At 44.7% G+C, this 25,773-nt stretch overlaps 1 protein-coding gene and 1 non-coding gene across 5 annotated transcripts in view; one reads left to right on the forward strand and one right to left on the reverse strand.

Moving 5' to 3' along the window:
- SPNS2 (sphingolipid transporter 2) overlaps positions 1–25,773 on the reverse strand; it is a 175,319-nt gene that overhangs the window by 124,615 nt on the left and 24,931 nt on the right. For all 4 annotated transcript variants that reach the window (XR_005222601.2, XM_037880168.2, XM_043531369.1 and 1 more), the window contains exon 2: positions 2,208–2,273. Coding sequence is in view for 3 of the 4 variants with exons in the window: in XM_037880168.2 (XP_037736096.1) it covers positions 2,208–2,273 (66 nt within the window). In the remaining variant the exon portion in view is untranslated. The remainder of the gene's footprint in view (positions 1–2,207; positions 2,274–25,773) is intronic.
- Positions 8,428–8,499, forward strand: TRNAW-CCA. Its single transcript has one exon. It is a non-coding gene; the product is annotated as a tRNA-Trp (tRNA).

The following is a 25,773-nucleotide window of genomic DNA, read 5'->3' on the forward strand; positions in this document are numbered from 1 at the left end:
CTTGGAGTGGAGGTGCTACAGAGGTGCATAGACATCGAGAACCAGACCGCAACCACCAATTTGTCACAGGTAGGACCACTGATCACTCATCGGATGGGAACAACTTTCAGAGCAGCCAAGAACTAGAAGATATTTCTTTGCCAAAGCAACATTTGGTTGCTGACAAAGACTGCTGCATTCCCACCAGCAATCTCACAATGGGGAAAAGGCTGACACATCTAAATGGTATGTTTTCTGATAGCCTGCCTGTTTTCCTACAGAAATCAATCCTACTACTACTTCTCACAATTAATATATGAGATGCCTTCTAGGAACCCAGCTCTTTCTACACTTGCTACTTGTAAATAATCTGTAAAAGCTTCTCATCCAGCAGGAGGAGTGAAGATTAAATATTTGCTTTGGAGGGTGCAATTTTCTGCCAGAATGTTTTATTGGAGGTGCTCAGTGTCTCATGGTGAGTTGAGGATCTCTTCCTCAGAGCAGAATAAATAAATAAAAATAACTGCTGTAGAGGAGGGCCTAACAGATACCCAGTTCCGCTTTGGGCATAACTGATTGATACCACTTCTAATTAGCAACATTTGTAAAGTTCAGGCCTTCTGTTCCTGACATGTATCACGCATATCGGTTTAGCTGAACTCTGCCGTTCCAAGAGGCCAGCAGCTGATGGAGTATTAACAAGCTAGGGATGGCAGATAATTTGCTCTTGTACCCATGATGCTAGAGCAACTCATTGTTAGAATGCAAACTTTGGGCCATTCCCACCCAGTGCCAAGCACCACTAACTCTTAGTGTGTTGCAAGGATCCCTCTCTAAATGGAGCCATTTAGTGCTAGCCTGCAGACCTCTCTGCAATTTGCTACTAGACTGGCATTTCTACCCATTCCCACTGGAGCTACACCAGAGGTGGAAAAGTTTTAGAAAAGTCCTATAGTAGGTTATGATGATTTATTATTTGTATAGCAATAGTACCCAGGAGCCCCAGGCACAGACCAGGACCCCATCGGGGTAGGAGCTGTACAAACTCAGGACAATAAAACAGTCCCTGCCCCACAGAGCTTACAATCTAAGAGAAGGCTTAGGATTCCATCCGATCCTTTCTGGGAGACACACTGTATTCCTACTCTAGATGTACACTCCTGAACAGGGCTATGAAACTGAAAAACCCACGTGCAACAGCAGTCGCACCATCTTTTCAGGACTCCAGCAAACAATTCTGCCACCAGTGTCCCAAACCAGCTCTTTCCCCCTAATATCGCATTTGCTCAGTGATTGTGTCAACTCCTCCCCAACAAAATCAAACTCTTTGTTATGACCGTCTATCTAGCGCTGCCCCTCAAAGTCACTGAATTCAGCCACTTGGCCAAGGTGTCAATCAAGACCACACCACACCCAGGGATCAAAACATACAGGTTTATCCTGTAGTTGACCAGATCTATCTGTAGTTGTTTGCAACACATAAAGGAAGTGCACTTGGATTTTAACAAGCCTTCTCACTTCAACACAAGGACAAAAGTGCTTCATGTTAGTGGCTGAAAGTCAAATGTGTCTGTTTTCATCAACTAACCCAACAGGATGCTGAGCTAAGTGGGTGCAATGGCTATTAAACCTTTCTGTAGTTCTCAGTGCCATATTTATGTCAATAAAATGAATGGTTTCATATCATCATGCTAGCTTGTGCTACACATGATCATGAGACCACATGATCAGCATGTTCTGTACACAATGCCATAAGTGATTAATACCATCTGCCCACTCCCTTTCAGCAGAAGTTTGAGTAATAGGGCCCCACGGCTGACCTATACTGTACCCTCCCTAATACAAGTCCAGGTGGCTGTCTCTCTTACTGTGGCTTGGTACCTCTTTGCCTTGATTCAGTTCCCACAAACTGCCTGACCAGCCATTCACTCGCTCTCCCTGTTGCGTCGCGCCATCCCTGCTGTATGAACTGGTAAGCTGAAGCTGCAGCAGACTTCGCCGGCCCTGTCCAATGCCAGTGAAAATTTGGGTGCTGCAAATGAAGCCACTGCTAGACATAAGCCCAGCACAGCCACTCAGCGCTAGGAGCAGTCTGAACGCCAATTATGATTTAACAAAGCAAATACGTTCATGCAAGGGCAGCACGACCTTTGCTCAAGAAGCCTTACAAAACACCCCATAAGAAAGAGAAAATAAACCTAATAGCCAGGAAACATGCACACTCTTACCTGTCTGTAGCAAGCCAGCCCCACTGTCTTTAACTCCAAAGTGCTGCTGGATGTCTAGTAATACACCTGTAGAGAAAATGGAGAGAAGAAACTCAGTGCCTTATTCCTGTGAAATGTGCTGCAAGGATATGTGGTTTTGGGCAGCAACAGGAGGGCCTGCAAAGCCTGCAGCAACTCACAACACACAACAATGTTCAGAACCTGTGCATTGACTTTAGGGTGACCAGATGTCCCGATTTTATAGGGACAGTCCTGATATTTGGGGCTTTTTCTTATATAGGCTCCTATTACCCTCCAATCCCCGTCCCAGTTTTTCACACTTGCTATCTGGTCACCCTAATTGACTTCTTCTTTCTTGTGCATGTTTGTAACTTTGGGGGTAATTGGGGCAAGTAAATTACCAACAAGTGTCAGCAGGTTAATAGAGTGCAAAATGTTCACAATGAAACCCAAATGTATGAGAAGCTTGCCTTGCCCTGTTCCTTATTTATTATTTATGTTGCAGTAGCACCAACACCTAGGTGCTGTGCAGACACATAGGGAAAGGGGGTCTCTCTACCCAAAAGAGCTCACACTCTACCAGGCAAGACAGACAAAGGGTGGGAGAGGAAACAGAGGCATGGAAATAAAGTGACTTGCTTAAGGTTATGTAACAGGTGAGTGGTAGAGCCAGCACTAAAATCCATGTTTCCTGATCACCAGCCTAGTGTCCTATCTACTGGACCACACTGGCTCTCAAAACTCAGATCAAGTTCTTCAAATATTTCACCATGGTTTGCAAACTTTTCAAGCAAACCTGGGACTAGTTTCAAGTGACATTCTGTTGGGAGGCAGTCAGACTTGGGCAAATCCCCTCTCTGAGCCTTGGTTTCACCATTTATCCAGCTTTGGTGAACTCGTGTTTCTGATATTTTGGGGGGAAAGAAATGAAATCAATGGTTTAGTAAAAGAGGAAAAAGTGACTAGACATTATTTTAAAATAATTGAACAAAATACATCAACACGCACCCACACACGCACACAGTCTAAACACACTGGAGTGTTACATGTATATTTTGTAGGAAGTATATACTTTATACATCTAGATTCTCATACTGCACCCAGCACAGGGGTATGAAGGCCTCACAAATTTAGCCATGTGAATGATGTTGTAGTAGAATCATTGATTCCAGCCAGGCTTTGCAAGCCATAAGTCAAGGTGTGCTGAGTTGTTGCAGCACAGTCTTTTACAGTTACTTATGATGGGCAAATATCTCCAAAGGTTCAGAGGTTCCATTTGGGTCAGATAAGGATCCAAAGGCTTCCATGCTCGTCCAAAGTTGAAGCAAAGTTACTCCAACTTCTCCGGCCTGGAACATGCACACTCACTTGCTTTCTCAATTTCTAGCACGTCCTTGTTTTGGCCAGATAGCAAACAGCACATAAATAGCCTAACTTGTGGAACTGCTGCTTGTGGCTTCTACCAAAACTAGGAAATGCATGGAAACCCTCTCCTCAAGAAACTGGAAAGTTTTCCCAACTGTATTCAACACCTAAACAAGTTCAGATCTAGCTCAAAAGCTGGCCCTAGGTTTTAACCAGAAGGATTCTGCTCGTCCTTACGGGTCATTAGAAGCAACTCTCAAAGTTAACTGGATCTCATTGGCCATAAAACATCTTAACTTTCAGAACAGTCAGGAGTCATGTCAAACAACAAGAACAAAGACAGATAAAACAGAGACAAGTATTTCCAGAAGGCATCTGGGATGGTAGCAGGAAAATTCATGGATTAAAAAAATGTAATAAGGAACAAAGAGGAGGAGAAAAGAAACCCATTTTGTGTCCCAACTGGGTCACCTAATAATGCACCATTTACTCCAGACGATAGCATTCAGGTTGCTTTTAGAATGACTCCAATCTCTGTCCACCAACAATAATTTAGTCTCATATTCCCCACAAGTTCCTTTCCTTAATTCTCTGAATGACATAGATCTTTATATGTCTGCCCCGAGGTAGCATCTCCCTTCATTTCTATTCTTCTACCATGACCTCATATTGTTTGAAAGCATTGCTGTGTTTTACAATTTCAGGATGTATACAATTCTACCAGTCCCTCCAGAGCTTTTGGTTTGTTATTGGATCACAGATAAATCTCCACTGTCACAATTCTTCATTCACCTTCCCTAGGCTCATCCCATTCCTACCCTTCCACCATCCTTTGCTGCTTGCTTCCTTTTTTGCTTCATTAATAACCGGAGTATAGTCATCTAGGCAGAATCTGAGGGATGAAAATAATTTTGCATCTACATAGTGTAACCCACTGGAGTCAGTGTGTGTTCTATACCCCCTTTGATGCCTGAGCCAAAGAGGATACAAGTCTATTACAGCTTAACGGCCTGGCTCTCTAACTCAAGCTGTCGTGATTCCTGCTTTCAGTTCAATCCCTGGTGTTGGCCAAATTATGGCTATCAAGGACGCGGGGGCTCGTCTGGGAATAGACAAGTAAGATGCAATCAAAGAGGGTATGACGACAGTTTCATCTTTACAAAAATGAATCCCATCAACATCCCCAAAAAGCAGGTAAATTATTATCCCATATTCCCTATTAGATGAGGCATACCACCTCTACTATCTACGCAAGAGTTTACCATCACCACTCAATCTTGCTCAGCTGCCATGGCAGGAATTGAACCTACTCCTGCCCATACTTAGCCCTTACTCTCCGCAGCCTAGTTTCACACAGCTACTCCAGCTGGAGACGCAAAACAAGGCAAGGCCACCAAAAGTTCTAAACTCCCTATGGTCTGATGGAGGTGATGGACATTACTCCAGGAACACATTCAGTGCAAGGCTGGGTATAAGGGCAGCCAGGTCAGGTAGGGAAAGAGATATGTGCTTATCTGCTGATCCAAGGGCAATTGCTCCCTGGTAGAAAGATCATTACCCTGGTGGAAGCCCAACTGCTCACCAGACCCACTGTGTTGTGATCTCTCTCTGTTTTGCAAACGGAGGGCCAAGTTCCGCCCTGAGTTCGACTCCCACTGAAATCCTGATGAACTGGAATTTTAATGCTTACATTAATCCCCTGAGACAGACTATTAGCATTATCTATAAATCTCTGAGAGAGATTAAAGAGCCCAGGCTGTGCAATGCCAAGCCAGTGACAGTATGATTGCATTGCTAACCACAAAGCTCTCGAGTTTGGTCTGAAGTTGATGGAAAGATTTTCAGAGCAGCTGGTGCTGGTTTCTAATGGGCACCACCTGATTTCTTCTCCCAAGTGCAGTTAGAAGCCTGCATTCGGAAGAGTGGTCTCTCATGGTAAAGCCATGTGGGTCATCATCAGGCAGGATCTATACCTTCTGAGCTGAGAATTCCTAAGCACATAAGGCAAGCACAAGCTAAAAATATGCTGACCACTACATAAGGGCTTTTATATCACAGGCTGTCTTAGAAGAGGACACTTAGGGTAATGTACTTCCATGTAACTCCACGATTTTCTAAAATTCCTAAGAGACGCATAAAAAATATCAGACGTTACTGGGGAGAAGAGAGCATGGTGTTCGAGAAAACAGAGCCACAGAAAGAAAAGCAGTTTAGATTGACACCAGAAGTCTGAACGGGGGCGGAAGGGATTATAATGGTGCCTGCCTAGTAAAGAGGCAGATGTCTTTCTAGTCATTATAAAGAAATGGTCTATATAAAGATCATGGGGGTTTACATTTATAAAGTGCTTTTCTTCCTGAGGGATCCCGAAGTGCTTTACAAGCTGGAAGTGATGAAACTATAGACTATACACAGTTATTACATCTAAAAATGCAGCCACCTCTGAGGAGAAGGATGGAAACTGTAACACAGAACAGTTGAGGCCAGGAAGCAAAGAATAATGCCTCTCCACCCCAGGAAAACAAATAGGCAGGATTCACTGGTTACATAGTACTGGTTTCATCAGAAAGTGACATTAACCCTTTAAAAGATTCTGGCAATGGTAGAGTCAAAGGAGAGAGAAAGAGAACATATTTTATTTTGCTTTGCTCTCCATTTGTAATCCCTCAAGCTCTTCTTCTGATAAAGCTGTGTGCTGACCAGCAACTCCATCAGGTTGCGGTTTGAATGGATATTGAAGTTCCAGTCATTGTTACACTTGAATCGAAAGACAAAATCTAGGGTTGGTCTACATCTCTTTTGATTCTCAAGCAAGGGGATTTGCTTGCTCTACAGGGTGCATTTTAGGGGGGCTGTGGGGTTGGGGAGGGCTCTCCACTCGTCAGTGAAATATGACAACAGAGCCATACTCCTCCTGGGTGGGGTGGGGGAAACAGTCTCATGTGGTTTATGGAGATCTGCATGATTAATTGGCGTGAATTTCCTATTGCACTTTAAGCTCGTTTTGTATTCCCTTTGGAGCACAGGTGTTTTGATATAGGAATTGGAATAGTAAATTGGAGGCAGCAGGGAGTCAATGATGTAACACATGCACAGAATGAGTTTCTCTCTAGTGGAAGAGAGAGCATTCCTCCTCACTGTGTTCCTATTATGCTGGGGAAACACTCCTGCCTTTCCTTATTTTGCTCAGCTCTGCTTATTTCTGTCTGCATACCACCTATCAGTGACTCACCCAGATCTCTAATAAGATTCAGGGGCACAACTGAGAGAGGAGAGATTTTTTTTAAAGCAAGTAAAAACAGAAGCAACAACAGTGCCTTTGTCTCTTTCCTACACTGCTCTCAGATCTGTGCTTCTGGACAGCGGGAAGGTGGAGATAATCTGGAGCCCGCACCAGGGCCACAGGAAACAATCATGTTGTTCGTGAGCTGTGCATAGATGTCTCCCACTGGAGCACAACACCTGATGCAACTGAGGAAAGGGATGCAGCCAAATGTGGCAGACAAAGGCTTTTCTAATTAGAAAGTTCATCTCTGTGTCTCAGGAGGAGCTGGGAACAACAGTGACAAGCTAACAGGTAGGCAACATCCTTCATGAGAAATGGCCTCTTGCCATAAACTATTACTGTAGGGGATGTGTTTACGACACACATATACAGATTATTATTATAATTATGGTGTGTTATTTGTCAAGCACCATCACTGTGCTCAGGCCTGAACAAATACACAGGAAACATGGCGCCTCCCTGCCTCAAATAGCTTATCCCCTGAATCAGACACAGCTAAGTGTTCACAGTGTGCTTGGCGCTGCAGAAGACAAAACACAGGCAGACACAGAGAAGACAGGAAGCGGTATAAAGCCCAGAGGAGGAAATGACTAGAATTGTTTATTCTGACTATTATAATTAGTTCTGTTATATTTATCTAGAGTATTATCACTGTGATATCTGAGCACCTAACAAAAAGTTTAGAAGTGGACATCGGAGCCTTGAAAGAGGGATCTGGAGGAGGAAAGGGAGAACTGGAACAAACATTTCATACACAGTGAGCAGTGTGGAAGAATACATGGTAAAGCAAATGAACGGAGAATTGGGGCTGACACCATATGCCTCCGAAATCTGAGGGTGTCTGACACCTGACTCAAGATCCAGATTCCAATTTGGCAGATGGCTGCCTCTCTCTTTACAATAGTTTAACCTCAAACTCTAATCTGAAAGACCCTAGCTCTGCGACACTCAGATTTCATGTCCAGTTTTTACAGCTTGAGCCCATCTCTGATTTTAAAGAAGGACTTAGGGGTTAGGTGGAAACAGTTCTGGTGGGCACACAGACTCAGACTTTAAGGTCAGAAGGGACTATCATGATCATCACGGGTGCCGGCTTTTTCCTTTGCCCTGGGGTGCTCAAGCCCCACTCAGCTCCAAGCTCTGCCCCCACCCCGCCTCTTCCCGTCCAGTTCTGCTCCCTCCCCTGAGCGTGCCCTGTATCTGCACCTTCCCCTGCCCCCCACAGCACCTCCTGCATGCCGCGGAACAGCTGATTGCAGCGGACAGGCAGCACTCGAAGGGAACGAGAGTAGTTGATCAGTGGGGTCACCGGCAGGTGGGAGGCGCTGTGGGGGGAGCTGGCTGCCGGTGGATGCTAAGCATCCACTAATTTTTTTCCATGGGTGCTCCAGGACTGGAGCATCCAGGGAGTCGGCACCGATGGTGATAAGCTAATCTGACCTCCTGCCCATTGGAGACCAGAAAACCTCACCCACTAACTCCTGAAATAGATCCCTAACATCAGGCTGAGTTACCGAAGTGCTCAAATCACGGTTTAAACTCTAAAGACTTCAAGTTACAGAGAATACTGACCTCGTGGCGCAATGGTAGCGCGTCTGACTCCAGATCAGAAGGGTGTGTGTTCAAACCACATCGGGGTCAGAACTGGCTGCTTTTTGGGGGAGATATAGCTCAGTGGCTTGAGCATTGGCCTGCTAAACCCAGGGTTGTAAGTTCAATCCTTGAGGGGGCCATTTAGGGATCTGGGGCAAAAACTGGGGATTGGTCCTGCTTTGAGCAGGGGGTTGGACTAGATGACCTCCTGAGGTCCTTTCCAATCCTATGATTCTATGAATCCACCATTTACACTAGCTTAAACCTGCAAGTGAGACGATCAGTTAGACCCTGAGCATGTGGGCAAGATCCTCCAGGCAGAAAAAATTCTCTGTAGTAACTCAGATCTCTCCCCATCTAGGGTCCCGTCTCCGGCTGTTGGGGATTTTTGCTACTGGTAGTTGCCAACGGGCCACATGCCATTGTAGGCAGTCCGATCATAACATCCCCCCTCCATAAACATACCAAGCTCAGTCTTGAAGCCAGTTAGGTTTTTTGCCTCCACCTGGGAGGCGGTTTCAGAACTTCACTCCTCTGATGGTTAGAAACCTTCACCTAAACTTGTTGGTGGCCAGTTTACATTCATTTGTTCTTGTGTCCACATTGGCTTAACTTAAATAACTCCTCCCCCTTCCCTGGTATTTATCCCTCTGTTGTATTTATAGAGAGCAATCATATCTCCCCTCAGCCTTCTTTTGGTTAGGGTAAACAAGCCAAGCTCTTTTGAGTCTCCTCTCGTAAATTAGGTTTTCCATTACTCAGATCATCCTAGCAGCCCTTCTCTGCACCTGTTCCAGTTTGAATTAATCTTTCTTAAACATGGGAGGCCAGAATTGCACACAGTGTTCCAGATGAGGTCTCACCAGTGCCTTGTATATTGGTAGTAACACTTCCCTGTCTCTAATGGAAATACCTCGCCTTATGCATCCTAGGACTGCATTAGCCTTTAGGCATGGATGCATCACATTGACAGATCATAGTCATCCTGTGATCAACCAATACACCCAGGTCTTTCTCCTCCTTTGTCATTTCCAACTGGTAAGTGCCCAGTTTACAGCAAAAATTCCTGTTGTAAAATGAATGACCTTGCACTTTTCACCATTACATTTCACTTTTCATTATTCCCATTTCTATTATTCCAGTTTTCAAGGTCATCTACATCTTCTTGTATGATATTCTGGTCCCTCTCCATATGGACAATATCTCCTAACTTTGTGTCATTTGCAAATTTTATTAGCGCACATTCACTTTTTGTGCCAAGGTCAGTAATAAAAATGTTAAATAAGATTGGTCTCAAGACCAATCCATGAGGAACTCTACTAGTAATCTCCCTCCAGCCTGACAGTTCCCCCTTCAGTATGACCCATTGTAGTATCCCCTTTAACCAGTTCATTATCCATCTTTTAATTCTCATATTAATTCCCATCTTCTCCAGTTTAACTAATAATTTCCCATGTGGAATCTATCAAATGCCTTATTGGAATCCACGTAGATGAGATCTACTGCATTTTCTTTGTCTAAAAAATCAGTTATCTTCTCAAAGAAGGAGATCGGGTTGGTCTGACACGATCTACCTTTTGTAAAACCATGTTGTGTTTTATCCCAATTACCGTTCACTTCTACATCCGTAACTACTTTCTCTTTCAAAGTTTATTCCAAGACCTTGCATAACACTGAGGTTAAACTAACAGGCCTGTAGTTTCCCAGACCACTTATTTCCCCTTTCTTAAAAATAGGAACTATCTTAGGAACAATTCTCCAGTCAGAGGGTATGACCCCCGAGTTTACAGATTCATTAAAAATCCTTGCTATTGGGCTTGCAATTTCATGTGCCAGCTCCTTTAATGTTCTTGGATGGAGATAATCTGGGACCCCCAATTTCGTCCCATTAAGCTGTTTGAGTTTGGCTTCCACCTCGGATGTGGTAATTTTTACCTCTGTATCCTCATTGCCACGCTGCCACTACCCCTAAGCTCTTCATTAGCCTCATGAAAAACTGAGGCAAAGTATCCATGCCTAGATAATCTTTAACCTCCACTCTATCCTCAGTGTTTAGTGGTCCCACTTCTTTCCTTGTTTTCTTATGTATATGGCTATAGAACCTTTTATTGTTGGTTTTAATTCCCTTTGCAAGGTCCAACTCTGCTTGGCTTTTTGCAGTTCTCACTTTATCCCTACGCTTTCTGACATCCAAGAGGTAGCTTTCCTTGCTGATCCCTCCCATCTTTCATTCCTTGTAGCTTTTTGCTTTCTCTTAATAACCTGTCTGAGATGCTTGCTCATCCAGCCTGGTCTGCAACCCTTCTCTATGAATTTTTCTCCCTTGCTTGGGATGCAGGCTGCAGACAGAACTTCTGCAACTTTGACTTAAAGTAATTCCAAGCCTCCTCCACATTCAGATCCTTGAGTTCTTCAGTCCAGTCCACTTCCCCAACTAATTCCCTTAATTTTTTAAAATTAGCTCTTTTGAAATCAAGGACCCTAGTTGCAGGTCTATTTTTGTTCATCCTTCCATTTAGTTTAAACTGAATTAGCTCATGATCACTCGAACCAAGGGTGTTGTCTACAACCAGTTCTTCTGTGAGGTCCTTACTATTCACCAACACCAAATCTAAAATGGTATTACCTCTTGTTCGTTCAGCATAACTGCCTACTGCTGGATTTCAAACTCTGAAACAGGTTGTGCTGGCCACTGTCGGAGACCAGTTGCTGGACTAGATAGGAATTTCTGTACTGGATCAGACCTAAGGCAGGAAGGACATTTGACAGAGGGGTAAAGAGGCTAGCCCGAACATAGGGTGGACGTCACAAAAGGAGATTTCAGACTGACAAGCCATGGACCGAAGAGCACATCACACACATTTTAAATGCTACCTGTGTGTTAAGATCCTATTAGCAAACTTTAGTCGCTATTAATTTTAAAAGTATTAATTTTCTAAAATGTGTATCACTGAAAAATACCAAGGGCCTTAAAAGGACATCACAGTCCAAGGATACAACTCACTACACTAAAGTACATAGCTAGACATGCCAAGCTAGGACTCATGCCCAGAGTTGTACTCAGTCCCCCACAATCCTGAATTAAGCAGACAGCGGAATGGCATATACATGTCTGACAATGAGCAGACAGACAGAAGGCATGATGGTTAATAGCCCTAGTCATGGCACCGAAGCAATTTCCCCAGCATGATCCCATTGGAAAGATGACACAGGTATACCATCAAACAGACATCCAATGGATTGCAACTTTTGGACATTGCCAACCTGGTCTGGATATGAACCAGTGATCAAGGCATGAGAGATTCTAGAACACATTGCCACTCCCCTGAGCTATTCAATCACCCCTTGTGTGTGGGAGGAAGGGAGCCCTCAGGGGGTAAAACCAGAGTATGTCATTTCCCCTACACTTCTCCCCTCTGATTGTTGTTTTCACTTGCACTGTATGCAAAATACTGCCAAGGTAGTTTCTGGACGAACAGGGAGTGCGTGGCCTAAAAATGTTTTCCAGCAATCCTCATCATTATAAAGGAGATGCATATAAAGAGATTCAGCAGAGACAGATTTACTCCTAGGTCACAGCTCACTGTGAGAGAATGTTACTGAGACAGTCATTGTCTCACATACCCAACCAGGAAACAGTCACTCAGGAAGAGGAAGAGGGAAGGGAAACTCTTATCTGTCCCACTGGTAATCTGATTGAGTTCTGGTTTGAGGTCCTGGTTTAGAAAGACTGTCCTGGCTTTCTGGGATGGTCACAGAGGTACCTGAGCACCAAACAGGCTGATTCACTGGAGGGGGAAGAGAACAGAAATAGGGGTCTACAGTTTGGGGTTTTATTTAATTTGGACTGGGACCAAAAATCATCTTTGCTTAGGACGCTGGGGCAGCCCTGGCTGCAAATCACGTCTTCCTCCTGTAGAACAGGGGGCCTCAACCTGGGGGACAGTATCCCAGTGCCAGGGGTCACAACCACCCTACCCTTGACATATTTCTAGATAGGAGGTAATGTGTTGGTAAGGAAATGATTGGAAACAACTGCTCTAGATCTTCTAAACACAACCTATGAGGAAAGGTTGCAAAAACTGAGTACGCTTAATCTAGAGAAGAGAAAGCTGAGGGGGGACCTGATAACAGTGTTCCATTATGTTAAGGGCTGTTATAAAGAGAACAGTGATCAATTGTTCTCCATGACCACCAAGAAGTAACTGACTTAGTTTGCAGCAAGGGAGGTGTAGGTCAGATATTAGGAAATCTTCCTAACTAGAAGGATGGTTAAGTATTGGAACCAGTTACTTCAAGAGGTGGCTTCCCTGTCATTGGAGGTTTTCAAGAACAGATTAGACAGACACCTGTCAGGGATGGTAAGTATACTTAATCCTGACTCAACATTGGGAGAGCTGGACTTCCTGTGGTCCCTTCCAGCCCTACATTTCTATGATTCCATTATTGCCACAGATGTTCACACAAATATGCTTTGCTACTGCTAAATCCACTACCATGGTGGTAAAACCGCTAGCTAGCTCCTACTATTGCATTGATGAGGTGTTCACTTTTGCCTTTGAAATCACATTGCAAGCTTTTAATCAAATAAATTAACAAGACAAAATCAAATGCAGAGGCTACAAGCAAGTAAGTGTTTCCTCTAAATCTCTCACACACACATACACAAACCCCCATACAAAATGACCTTGCGACAGAGCACCTACCCTGAGAGAGATCCCTTTACACCCACAACAGCATATCTAGAAAGCAGCGTCACTAAGTAATACAGGGCTGAGTGCTCAACAGACCAGTTAAGCACAATCCAGTTCAGATCAGAGTGAGCCGGGCGTCTCAAGAATCAGTGTTGTAATCCTTCACAGGCACTGCAATAGCTGCTTGAGAATCTGTTAAAAAAACAGGACAACCCAAAAAAAAAAAAAATTGGGAGGGTTCAAAGCCTTAGGCTTTGTCTACACTACACACCTTTTAGTGACACAGCTGTGCTGCTGCAGCCGTGCTGCTAAAAGTCGCACAGTGTAGCTTCTGTTTGCCTCCTGCCAACAAAAGACTTCCACCCCCAACGAGTGGCAGCAGCTTTGCCAGCAGGCAGCGCTCCTGCCAACAAAGCGCTGTTCACACTGGCGCTTTTCAACGGTAAAACTTTTGTCGTTCATTGGGATGTTTTTTTTAACACCCCTGAACGACAGAAGTTTTGCCAACAAAGTTCCAGTGTACACAAAGCCTTAGAGTCAGCCGTGATGGCACTGGAGATTTGAGAGGCTTCCTGTAAGTTTGCACATGTGGAAAAGGGATGGTCTGAGGCTCAGCTCAGGAGACTGTGTTTGACAAGGGAGGTAAAACCAAAGGACAAACATCTGTACCTACTCCACCCAGGAGACCTCCTTGCTTCACTGCGGTGGTCTTTTCAAGGGGGTTCTGTGGAGCAGTAGTTGCTATGCATCTGAATCTCTGTTTAAGAAATTGCTGGCTACTGTACAGGAAAACACTGAAGCAAGCATTTCCATTTGCCATACCACAATATTCCTATTCAGGACAGGAAAACAGGTTTCACTGGAGAGCTGCTCCACCTGTCACACCCATTTTTTTCCATTCAATTTTTTTTTTATTATTATTATAGCTGTGGGAAGATATCTGAACTATTCCTTCATCCCCAAGGCCATTGGCTTATCCGCGTGGTATGTAACAGGTAATTAAGCATCAGACAGGAGGAATGGAATTAGCCAAGGGGGGAAAGAGGAAAAAATATTTAAAAAACAACTCATCACCTCTCTCTCTCTCTCAGGGTTTGAGTAGAAATGACTATGGGCTTGTCTAAGGTGAAGTTTTAGCCGCCAACCCCTCGTGTAAATGTGGTGTACCAGGACAAAGACTTGCACCAATGCAGTTTCAAATCAGGTATAAGATAATAAGAGTACCTAGGTATTAAACAGCACTTTTCATCTGTAGATTTCAAAGTGCTTTACTGAGGATGTCAGTAACATCCCCATTTTACAGATGGGGAAACTGAGGCACAGAGAGACTTGCCCAAGGTCACTCAGCAGGCCAGTGGCAGACCAGTGAACAGAACCCTACTCTCTTGTGTCACAGTCCAGTTCTCTGTCCACTAGGCCAAGCAGAAGTTACTATTTACATGGGTGAAATATCCTCACAGTAAGGGTTTATCGATGCAGTTACTCTGGTGGCTTGAACTCCAGTGCAGACAATCTCTTACCAGCAGAATTAATAATTTTATTAAGATGATGTTAAAATAAAAGAAATGATACAGAGTTTAAGCGTAGAAGTTTCTGGTTATCAGGGAATAAGGTACAGATTATCAAGGGGTGCGAAGTTTGATTTAGGATCGGATGGTGTTATACTCAGGGACCTTCACACACATGGCACCTGGGTACAGCTCCGACAAAGGGAAGGGCTGAGGAGGTGAGAAAGCACAAAGAAAGCAGATAGGTGGCACTATGCAGAGCGAAAGGCAGCTTTTCTTTCCCATCACACATGCAGCCAGAAAAACCCTGACATTCTTATTTTATGGAATTGAAGTCACTCTCTACATTTCTTCCCAGATGCCGTTCCCAGAAAGTGGGCAGGACTGCGCTAATCCTGCTCTGTTTTTAACAAGAGTTTGAATGCAAATTGCCTGCAGAGTGCTTTGGTGGCAGGATCACACCCTAATCAAATCCCTGATCTCCCTAATTACAGCTCAGGATTATGGCTGGGAAGCAAACCTTGTGCATGTCAGAAGGAGGGTACAGTGTTCTCAATCAATGCAAGCAGAAGAGCTATGTGAAACCCAAAGGAATGAATGCCTTCCATATATGACCCCAACAGCAGCTCCCTCTGATACAATTGTGGACTAACTGCAGATTAAGTTTGAAACCCAGATCCACCAAATCTTTGTCCCCACTAACCTACCCTCATCCTCCAGTTTTCCTACCAACTTCTTACTCTTGCTCTTTTATCTACTCATGATTAAGTGAGATATACCCAGATAATCCTGGCAAGTGACCTGCACTCCACGCTGCAGAGGAAGAAGAAAATACCCCAGGGTCACTGCCAATCTGACCTTGGGCTAATTCCTTCCTGACCCCACATATGGAGATCAGTTAGAAAGTGAACATGTGAGCAAGAACCAGCCCAACAAGCACCTGAGAGAATGCTCGGTGCCCCCTCAGAGCCCTGGCCCACCCTGTCCAATGTCCCAACCTGACCTGAGCCTTCACCAGACTCATCCTTTGAGGTTTGGAAAGTTCCACACGGAGATGGAGTGAGGCTGCAAAAATTGGAACTGGTCTGAATTCTGAACACACAGCTCAGGGGTGCAATGACAGGGGCGACAGGCAACATTCAGGCCTGGTCTACACTAGGAAATTAGGTCAGTATAACTACGACACTCAAGGGTGTGGAAAAATCCACACTTTTGAGCAATGCAGTTGAATCGCCCTAACCCTCAGTGTAGACAGAGCTAGGTTGACAAGAGAATTCTCCTGTTGACCTAGCTCCTGCCTCTTGGGGAGATGGAGTACCTACGCTGATGGGAGAAACGCTCTTCCCTGCAGTGGTGCAGCTGCGCTGCTGCAGCGTTTTGCGAGCAGACAAGCCCTCAGACAGCCAGTGCCCTCATACCGCAATCTCAGGTTCCAGATCTCCATTTGGACCCCATTTCTAGCTCTTCAGAATTCTGTTTAGACAAAACACGAAACCTGAACAATGACACAATTTCCATTCTCACGCCTCTGCTCTGCCAGATCCCAATGGGGAGAGGAAACAAACACTGACATATCCTTGAAAAGGCTGCTCTGGTGGGGTTTGTGATCCAACCAGACACGTCACCCACTCTTGCAACATTTCCAGCCCAATTTTGAAGTCTTGATTGGTACGGCCTTTTGAATCCTGCTTATTCAAACCTCTAAGGTTGCTTGTGAGGCTCCGCCATTACTACCTCAGGAGGTCATCTAATCCAACCCCCTGCTCAAAGCAGGACCAATCCCCAATTTATTTATTTTTTTAATTTTTTTTTTTTTTGCCCCAGATCCCTAAATGGCCCCCTCAAGGATTGAACTCACAACCCTGGGTTTAGCAGGCCAATACTCAAACCACCGAGTTATCCCTCCCCCCGAGTGCTCTCACTGTGTACACCACTGTGAAATGAAGAGGGGACATAACACTGCAAGTTCCAGCTGCCTTTAAGCTTCCAGATGCAGTCCTTCACCACATGCTTTAGCATATCTTAGAGACAAGACTCAGAAGGAGAATTCATGCACCAGTAATTTCTTTCAGATGGTCACCCTGAGTACAGATTAATTAAAAGCAAACCAGCACTGATAAAGACAGCTCAAATCAAACTACATAGGAATCCAGCCAGTGACTCACTGCTCCTTTACTGGAAAACTTGGCATGTCGTAGCCCTAGAACAAGAGTGAGTCATGAGGCTGGCAATAGACGCAAACAGAGAACAAGAATATTAGTGCCTAAATATTTATTTATTGGTTATTGGTTTTGGTGGATTTGTCTCTTTAGAGCTGACATCCACACCAACCCCAGAATAATCTCAGGTGTCCCAGATGGAGGAAACCAACAATGCAGGTTATTTTATTGTCGCAAATATAACACCAGCAGTCTCTCTTTCACTCACACACACACATTGTCCAGTGCATTCCCCGCCGAGAGCTGTTCAATGTGACATGAGCTTGGTAGGTCTCAGCCCAGTTTCTCGCAGATTTGTAACTACATCACAAAACCCACCACAGAATAATAGAAATTTAGGGCTGAAAGGATCCCCGAGAGGGCATCTAGTCCAGCCTCCCATATTAAGGCAACATCAAGTATGCCTAGACCAGGGATCTCAAACTCAAATTATCATGAGGGCCACATGAGGACTAGTACATTGGCCCAAGGGCCACATCACTGACACTGCCCCACCACTACGCTGCCCCCCGCTCCACCTCTTCCATGAGGCCCTGCCCTGCCTCTTCCTACCCCTGTCCCGCCCCCATTCCAACCCCTTCCCCAAAGTCCCCACCCCAACTCCGCCCCCTCCCTGCCCCCATTCCAACCTCTTCCCCAAATCCCTGCCCCTGCCCCTTCTCTGCCTACTCCCCTGAGCGTGCAGCTCCCCGCTCCTCCCCCCTAGAAAGCACTAAGCGCCTCCAAACAGCTGTTTGGAAGCGGAAAGCGCCTGGAGGTAGGCAGAGGAGTGGGGACACGGCACGCTGGGTGGGAGGGGGGCGGGGGGAGCTTGGCGGGCAGCATCTAATAGCTCCACGGGCCGCGTGTTTGAGACCCCTGGCCTGGACCATCCCTGACAGGTGTTTGTCTAACCTGTTCTTAAAAGCCTCCAATGACAGGCAATCCACAGCCTCTCTTGGCAACCTATTCCAGTACTTAGCTATCCTTATAGTTAGAAAGTTCTTCCTAATATCTAACCTAAATCTCCCTTGCTGCAGATTAAGCCCATTACTTCTTGTCTTGCCTTCAGTGGATGGAGAACAATTGATCCCTTCCTCTTTAGAACAGCCCTTAACATATCTGAAGATTTATCGGGTCCCTCCTCAGCCTTCTTTTCTCAAGATTAAATATAATCAGATTTTTTTTTATCCTTCCCTTATAGATCAGGTTTTCTAAACCTTTTATTGTTTTTGTTGCACTCCTCCAGACTCTCTCCAATTTATCCACATCTTTCCTAAAACATGGTGCCCAGAGCTGGACACAGTTCTGCAGCTGAGGCCACAACAGTGCCAAGGAGAGCCGGACAGTTCCCTCCCAGTGTCTTACATACAACACGCTTGTTAATACACCCCAGAATGATCTTAACCTTTTTTGAAACTGCATCACATTGCTGACTCATTCAATTTGTGACCCACGCTAACCACCCCTGGATCCTTTTCAGCGGTACTACCGCCCAGCCAGTTATTCCCCATTTTGTACCTGTGCCATTGATTTTTTCCTTCCTAAGCATCGTACTTTGCACTTTATTGACCTTTATCACAATGGCCTCTATCTGGCCTCCTAGCCGGCAATCTCTGCAAAGAAATCAAGGGGTAAATGGGCCATGGAGCCTGCACTCCCCTTTCATCTTCTAATATGGGCCATGATGGAGTGTAGGTATATTGGCAGGGCAGCAGGGGACTGGGTGGGAAGGGAGGGCTGGGAAGCATGCATTATTTGTGCTATGCCCCATTCACAGAGTTAATTCTCTGAGCTGGTCAGTCGGGCACATTTCATCACCACGAAATTCAATCCACATTTTTAACAAAACATTACCCACAGGAAAATAAGAAATCCATTTCTTATTTGTAATGGAGCCATTCAAGGCACAGGGGACTGGGTGAGGCGGGGAGAGCTGAAGCAATCTGTAAGTCACGGATTCTGTGCACGAGTGGAAAGTAATTGTCGATCCACTGAGCTTCTACCTCCCCCATTTTATAGACACATGCTTTCAGGGCACTGAAGAGAAGGCTGAAATGTGGGTGAACACCGAGGATAATTAGTGACTGAAGCTTTACAGCAGATGACAGCTAATTATTCCATTTAAGGAGATTTCTATCAAATCTGTAGAAATATGTATTTAGATTAGACATACTTCAAAATTATCTCCTCTCATTTCACGTTTGCATTTTGCTTTTGCTTAGCAATGCCTCACAATCTATTTCCAAGAGCTGTGTGCCCTCCCGGGCGTGCTGGTGTATTCCCACACAACTGAGAAGGGTTTTCTAACTTCTTTACTTCAAGTGTATCGTATTATGTAAGGGAGATTCCAAAGATAGGTCTGTCTTACACACTGTGTTCATAGAAGTGAAGGATTAATAGTGCTTGATGGAGTATGATAGGTCAGGCAGGTGCCAGACAAGTTTGCTCTGCACTGCTCTGCCTGATAGGAACACACCTGTTATCCCAATCCTGGGCTACCACGGAGCTCTGCTAACGCACGACAATTCTGATCTGAAACTCATAACTACATCTCTAAGGCTCCCACACACTGCATAGTGGTTTTGCAATACGGGTTAATGCCCACCAAATAATTCTCCCTTTGTGATCCCAGTCTGGACTGGAACCCAGGTCCTTCAGGGCAATAGCACCAAAGGTTAGCGTAGTATAATGGCTTATTCACTCCCTCCACTGAAAAAACATTTAAAAGCTTGTTGGCATGCACCTGCTGCTCTGTCCTACTTCTCAGAAGAGAGGAAAGCACATATAGAATATGTCACTGCAGCCTAACAATCCAGGGGCTCTTGTTTTGAGTTAAAAGTGAAAATACTATTGGTCTAAAGAGGCTGTTAAATACTTCCCCTGGCTATTTCGCTTGGAGCCTTCACTGCTGAACTTGCTAAGGAGTATTGCGAGTGTGCTAACTTCCAGATAAAGCCACTGCAAGGTCCATCTGTGACTTTTCATCTGCTACTTCCTTAATTTTCCATCTCTTTCCCCTCCATGTTTTCTAGAGCACAGTATCCAGAATTTTCAGTCTTCATACCCCGTCCATCTCTTTTATCAGTCTCTGATCCGTGCAGCCATGCGCTAAACACAGCCTTTTAATGCCTCTGCTCCTCACCACACACACCCCCTCACCCACCCTGGGTTTCTGTCTGCCACAAGGGCACTGATCTATCCTGGAAGCCTACGATTAAGGATAAGATTATGTCACAGATGTCACAGAAGTTGCAGATTCCGTGACTTTCAGAGACTTCCATGACTTTTCCACTTCATAACCCGGGGCGGCAGGGCTGGAGCTATCAGCGGTCCTGTAGCCCTGATGCACTGGAGCCTTCAGCTGCCATGGGCAGTGGGTGCTGGACACCCCGCAGCAGGGCTCAGGCTCTCATCCCATCCCACTAAGGTTTCAGTTGTCCCCCCGCCAACCCGCAACCCCCCAATATTTTTAGTAAAAGTCACAGACAGGTTTTTGTTTATTGACCACAACCTGTCAGTTATTTTCAGCAAAAGTCACGGTGACAAAATCTTAACCTTACCTATGATGTGCTGCTTTAATGTATTATCCATGTTGCAAATAAATCAGAAGATCCCATTTGTAGGAGCTCCTTTCATATCCTTTCATATCCCCATATGGCCCAAGGGAGGCATCTCTTCTGCAGCTGAGGCCATATTACTGCAAGGCTGCCAAAGCAGTTGCCTGGAACCCCCTTGAGTTTTCTTCTGCAGCTATTTAAAGCAGCCACTGCAGCCTTCAGCATATCGATTCTAATCACGGCTATTCTCTACTTCAAGCAAGGCTAGAAAGGAGCTGTTTCTCCCTAGCCCAGCACTCCTCATTGATTGAAAACATCCTTTTACTGTGGACAAAACAATCCAACACCTCCCTGCTACTGCTACCTATGAGATAAATGCACCAGCTTTAAGGGACATTTCATTCTGGGTCATGGTCAGCAGCAGTGGGAAATGATCATGCATGGTGCATAACTGACAGAGGGTTGCATTCGTTATTCTAAGCAACATATCTGCAAATTCATCTGGCTGACAAGGCAAGTGGCTTTTGTACAGTTAATTAATAAAGCCCATATGCGTTCGGGAGGAAGAGCTGCGTGAGGTCCAGAAAGCTTGATAATGACTCCTGGAATCACGTGCGGCATTGTTAGGTACCAGAGGGATTAAAAAAAAAGCAATGAAATTGCCATAGCACATATTTAAATGTGTGTGTGCGCACGCATATATATTTTAAAACGTGTTCTATTATAGTTTTTTTTTTAAATCTGTCCTATTATAGCTCCACTGCTGATATACGATCTGTATAACTACCTGTGTATCTTCTGTGTGCATGTATTTATGTGCATGTGTACACACAGAGATCAGTAGCTTTCATACACTTAGGTGAGATTATAGTATAATGGCTAAAGTAGGGTGAAAGAGTCAGGACTACTCTGCTCCATTCCCAGCCTACCATTAAATCACTGTGTGATGCTGGGCAAGTCATTTAACCACTCAACAGTATGAAGTCTCAGCTAGTAGAGGATAATAGTAATTTGTTTCCCAGATGTTGTGCGGCTTGGTTAATAAATGCCTGGGAACTGCTTAGGGATCCTCAGATGAAAGGTGCTAGAGGAGGGGAAAGAATAATGATGAGACACGTGCATCCCAAATAAAACAAAGTAAGGGAATATATTTTCTTGTCATTAAAAGAGAGTCTCTATCTCAGGTTAAGGCAGTGTATATTTCTGTATTTCCATAACACTCTCTGGCCCGTTTTAACCATTTTCAATCTTGTGACTTTTTTGGGACTGCGTGAAGGTGATAAATCATGCCAGGGCTCTGCCGAGGAAACAAAGGGTCCTCTCTGCTCAAAGCAAATCACAGAGCAGGCAGCAAACCTGATCTCAGAATAAATGGCATTCTGGGCATCTGTGACAGGGCAAAGCTAAAATGCCTCTGTTCACTGGTGCTCTGAACAAACGAAAGCCTGGGATCTAAGCGGGGGAGAAATCTCTTGTGAAAAAATTCACCACAGTGAGCAATCAAGGTCCAATAGCTTTGGTGAGCCCTTCAGTGAGTAGTCCCTTTAACATAACTGAAACTTCATGAGTTATAACACTTTTCATCTATAGATATCAAAGGGCTTTACAAAGGAGGTCAGTGTCATTATCCTCCATTATACAGATGGAGAAACTGAGACAGAGAGAGGGGAAGTGATTTGCCTACGGTCACTAGCAGGCCAGTGGCAGAGCCAGGAACAGAATCCAGTTCTCCTGAGTCCCATTCCAGTGCTCCATCCACTAGGTCACACTGCTTCCCCTAACAATAAGTGGCTGACCAGCATGAGGAAGGATTCTGCAATGGGGCCCTCTGTAGTTACAAGGGGAAATAACTTTAAAAAGGAGGGTAAAAATAATTGTACTCCATCTTTCCGTACGCCCTTTCATCAAATGGTCTCCAAGCACTTTGTATCCAGCCTCCCAACACCCCCATGAGACAGGTACATCATCCACACTTTACAAAGGGGCAGACTGAGGCTCAGTGAGACTGAGTGACTTGCCCAAGGCAACTGTATAGGAATCAGTAGCAAAGCTGAGGAAAGTACACAGATATCCTAGCTCCTAGCCCTCCACTCTAACTGCCTCCTTCAGTTCCATCTCTTCTGGAAACCAACACCATTCCAGCTCTAAACTCATTGCATAATATTACCAGGACAATGCTGACTACTATAAGCTGTCCCTTAGAGAGCTCAATAATGACATCTTTAAAGAACACGTGGACAGGAGAATCTGGCAAAGAGATAATTGTACCCTCTCTCTCTCTCCCCCAGAACATGCAGAAACCTTTCACTCACTTTGCGAAGGAAAGTTTTTTTTTCATTTCTTAAAAATGGGACAGTATTAAAATCTCCATTTCTCAGGGGTCAGACGAGACACATTTTTTGAAAGTGCTGCCAACAGAGTCTGTTGTTCTTTAATTTATGATAATTATCAGAGCAAGAGGAGACAGAGGGATGTATTCACCACACATTTCAGAAGGAAATGCACTTAGGTTTGCCAGATAGCCACTTTTCATAGGAAGAGAAAAATCCTCTAAGGGCCCAGTCCTATAAATCTATATTCATTGCAATGGTACATGCAACTCTGACTAGTTATTTGGGTGACTAATACACTCTTCACAGGGGCTCTTATGAAATGAATGTGAATATGAGAAATATGAGGATGGAGATTTTCAAAATCAGACAGGGAATTTGGCATCTAATCCACTAATATGGCATTAACTTTAATGGAAATTGTATGTCCAAATCCCTTTGGCAGTTTTTGAAACCTCAGTCTAAATACTTTGCTATGGTTAGACCCAGGTGGTTAAACAAGCAGTTCTGGACATCTCAAAGACCTGCCTGAAATCTCCACCCATAAAATACTGAGCAATTTCCTGCTCCTTTTATTTTTGGCAATAGGAAGAAGAAGAAAAGCAGCAAGAAATGGCTTTTAAGAAGGAAGAAGATGCCGTAGATAAGGCCACTTCATAGCACTACTATGAAACATTAAAGCCAACAGCCATGTCAGTGTATTCATCACACTCTGATGGGTCTGGCCCTAAGCATGCAGTTTCAGTTTCCTGAACTTGGAAAGGAGGATGTAAGCGGAGGAGGAGTGAGGTGAACCTGCAAATGATGTCACTTCGCCAGTGTTGTATGCTCTCGGAAAGAAGGAGAAATGCTCTGCTCCCCACCCCCATGCCCTGTGTTAGCCATATGTTCATTACAACAACCTGCAATTAATAAAAAGCAAAAACCCATAGCAAAAAGTCACCTTGGAGTTCTCACAGGCACTTCCCCTGAGGAATTAACACCAACCCCCTGGGGACCTAGCCAAGAAAGACCTCCTAACTTCTGGGGACATGAAAAAAGCTGCAAAACCTAGAAGCTACTAAAAAGCAAAAGCTCCTATGGCAGACCTGAAATGCAAATATGGCAGTAAAAAGACGTTGCTACCTCTGGCACATACGAAAATAGGTCATGCATTCTTAGACTGCACTCGGTGAGTCTCAAGAAGACCATTCAGATTCTGAAGCACTGTTATCTAATTTGTCTTCTGCCCTGATGGCTGAACACCTGACCATGGAATAGGAATAGGGGAGTTCTCAATCCAAGAATCAGTTTAGCCGTATTTTAATGCACCAAAAAGACACTGAAATGTCAGGTCAAATCTGAGCCATATTGCAAATCTAGGGAGAGTTACCTTTCCTGTACAACACAGTAGGCTAGCAGGGTTGTGTCTGAATATTCATACATTAGAGATGGAAATGGGTTTGTCAGATCAGAGGGTCTGTCCTTCTTCCAGGATTGGATACAATAATGGACATAGCGAAGATATCAAATAATACTAGACAGGATCTCAGCCAAAATATGTTCAAAAATGCAGAGACCCCACATTCTAAGATAGCGTCCAAGCAAAAACAGCCATATACAAGGTGTGATAAGGAATAGTGTGTATGCCAAAGGAAAAAAGTAAGTAGAGGTCAGAAAAAAACTGTTCCCTCAAATCAGTCTGTCAAGCATTACAGGTGTTTTTAAACAGCAATTTCAAATGAACCTCTTCACCCTTCCTCCCCAACTGCTTCCGGGTTAATTTATGCTTCCATTGACTGTTTTTGCTTTTGTGTTCCTTATTTCGATCATATGGCTCACATTTTAAGATGGAGCTTTGACTTTTGGGACATTGCAACTGCTGTACACATTGTGAATTCAAAACCAGGCACAGTGGCTAATCCCCTCTCTGTACATAAATCAGCACTTTTACTGTAATTACCTATATATAAATATACACATATACATTATCCAGACTGTGTGTCACTGGCAACTTTCATTTTTGTTATTTAGTTAGCAACATTGATATCAATGCTCTAGTACAGATAAGACAAACAGGATTGGGCCGGGGTGAAATGGTGTAGGAAAAAGGAGCGGAAGGTGAAAATGAGGCCAAGAGAAATTTCTTGCAATGATATTTGACAATCTGGAGTCCAAGGCAGGCCATTAATTTATTTCTTTGAGGGAGGGACTAGATGGAACTGCCATATCTTGTTCTCATGGGTGAAGGGGTATGACTATCATATCTTCAGAGATGACAAGGATGCCTATAAGTAGAGCCCTACCAAATTCTCAGTCCATTCTGGTCAATTTCACAGTCGTAGGAATTTTTAAAGTGTTGTAATTGTAGGGGTCCTGACCCAAAAAGACAGTAGGAGGGGAGTCGCAAGGTTATTGTAGGGGTGGCGGGTGCGGTACTCCTACCCTTACTGCTGCGCTGCCTGGAGAGTTGGGCATCTGGAGAGCGGCGGCTGCTCTGAAGGCAGAGCTACCGCCAACAGCAGCGCTGAAGTACAGACGGGATGGGATGGTGTTACGACCCTTACTTCTGTGCTGCTGCCTGCAGAGCTGGGCCCTCAGTCAGCAGCGGCCACTCTCCGGCCACCCAGCTCCCAAGGCAGCAATGCAGCAGTAAGGGTGACAAGGTATGGTATTGCCACCCTTATTGCCGGGGTGCTGCCTTCAGAGCTGGGCACCCGGCCAACAGCTGCTGCTCTCCAGCCGCCCAACTCTGAAGGCAGCACAGAAGTAAAGGTGGCAATACTGTGATCCCCTTAAAATAACCATGCAACCCCCCTGAAACTCCCTTTTGGGTCAGGACCCCGAATTTGAGAAATGCTGGTCTTCCCCGTGAAATCTGTACAGTATAGGGTAAAAGCACGGCAGACCAGATTTCATGGGGGGAGACCAGATTTCACGGTCTGTGACACATTTTTCATGGCCGTGAATTTCGAAGGGCCCTACCTATGAGGTACTAGAAACGGAGAGTTATCAAAAATAGGTGGCACTCATCTTCCCCCCTCCCCCCCGTT

This window comes from Chelonia mydas, chromosome 17 (genome assembly GCF_015237465.2).
Source record: "Chelonia mydas isolate rCheMyd1 chromosome 17, rCheMyd1.pri.v2, whole genome shotgun sequence".
NCBI lineage: Eukaryota > Metazoa > Chordata > Testudines > Cheloniidae > Chelonia > Chelonia mydas.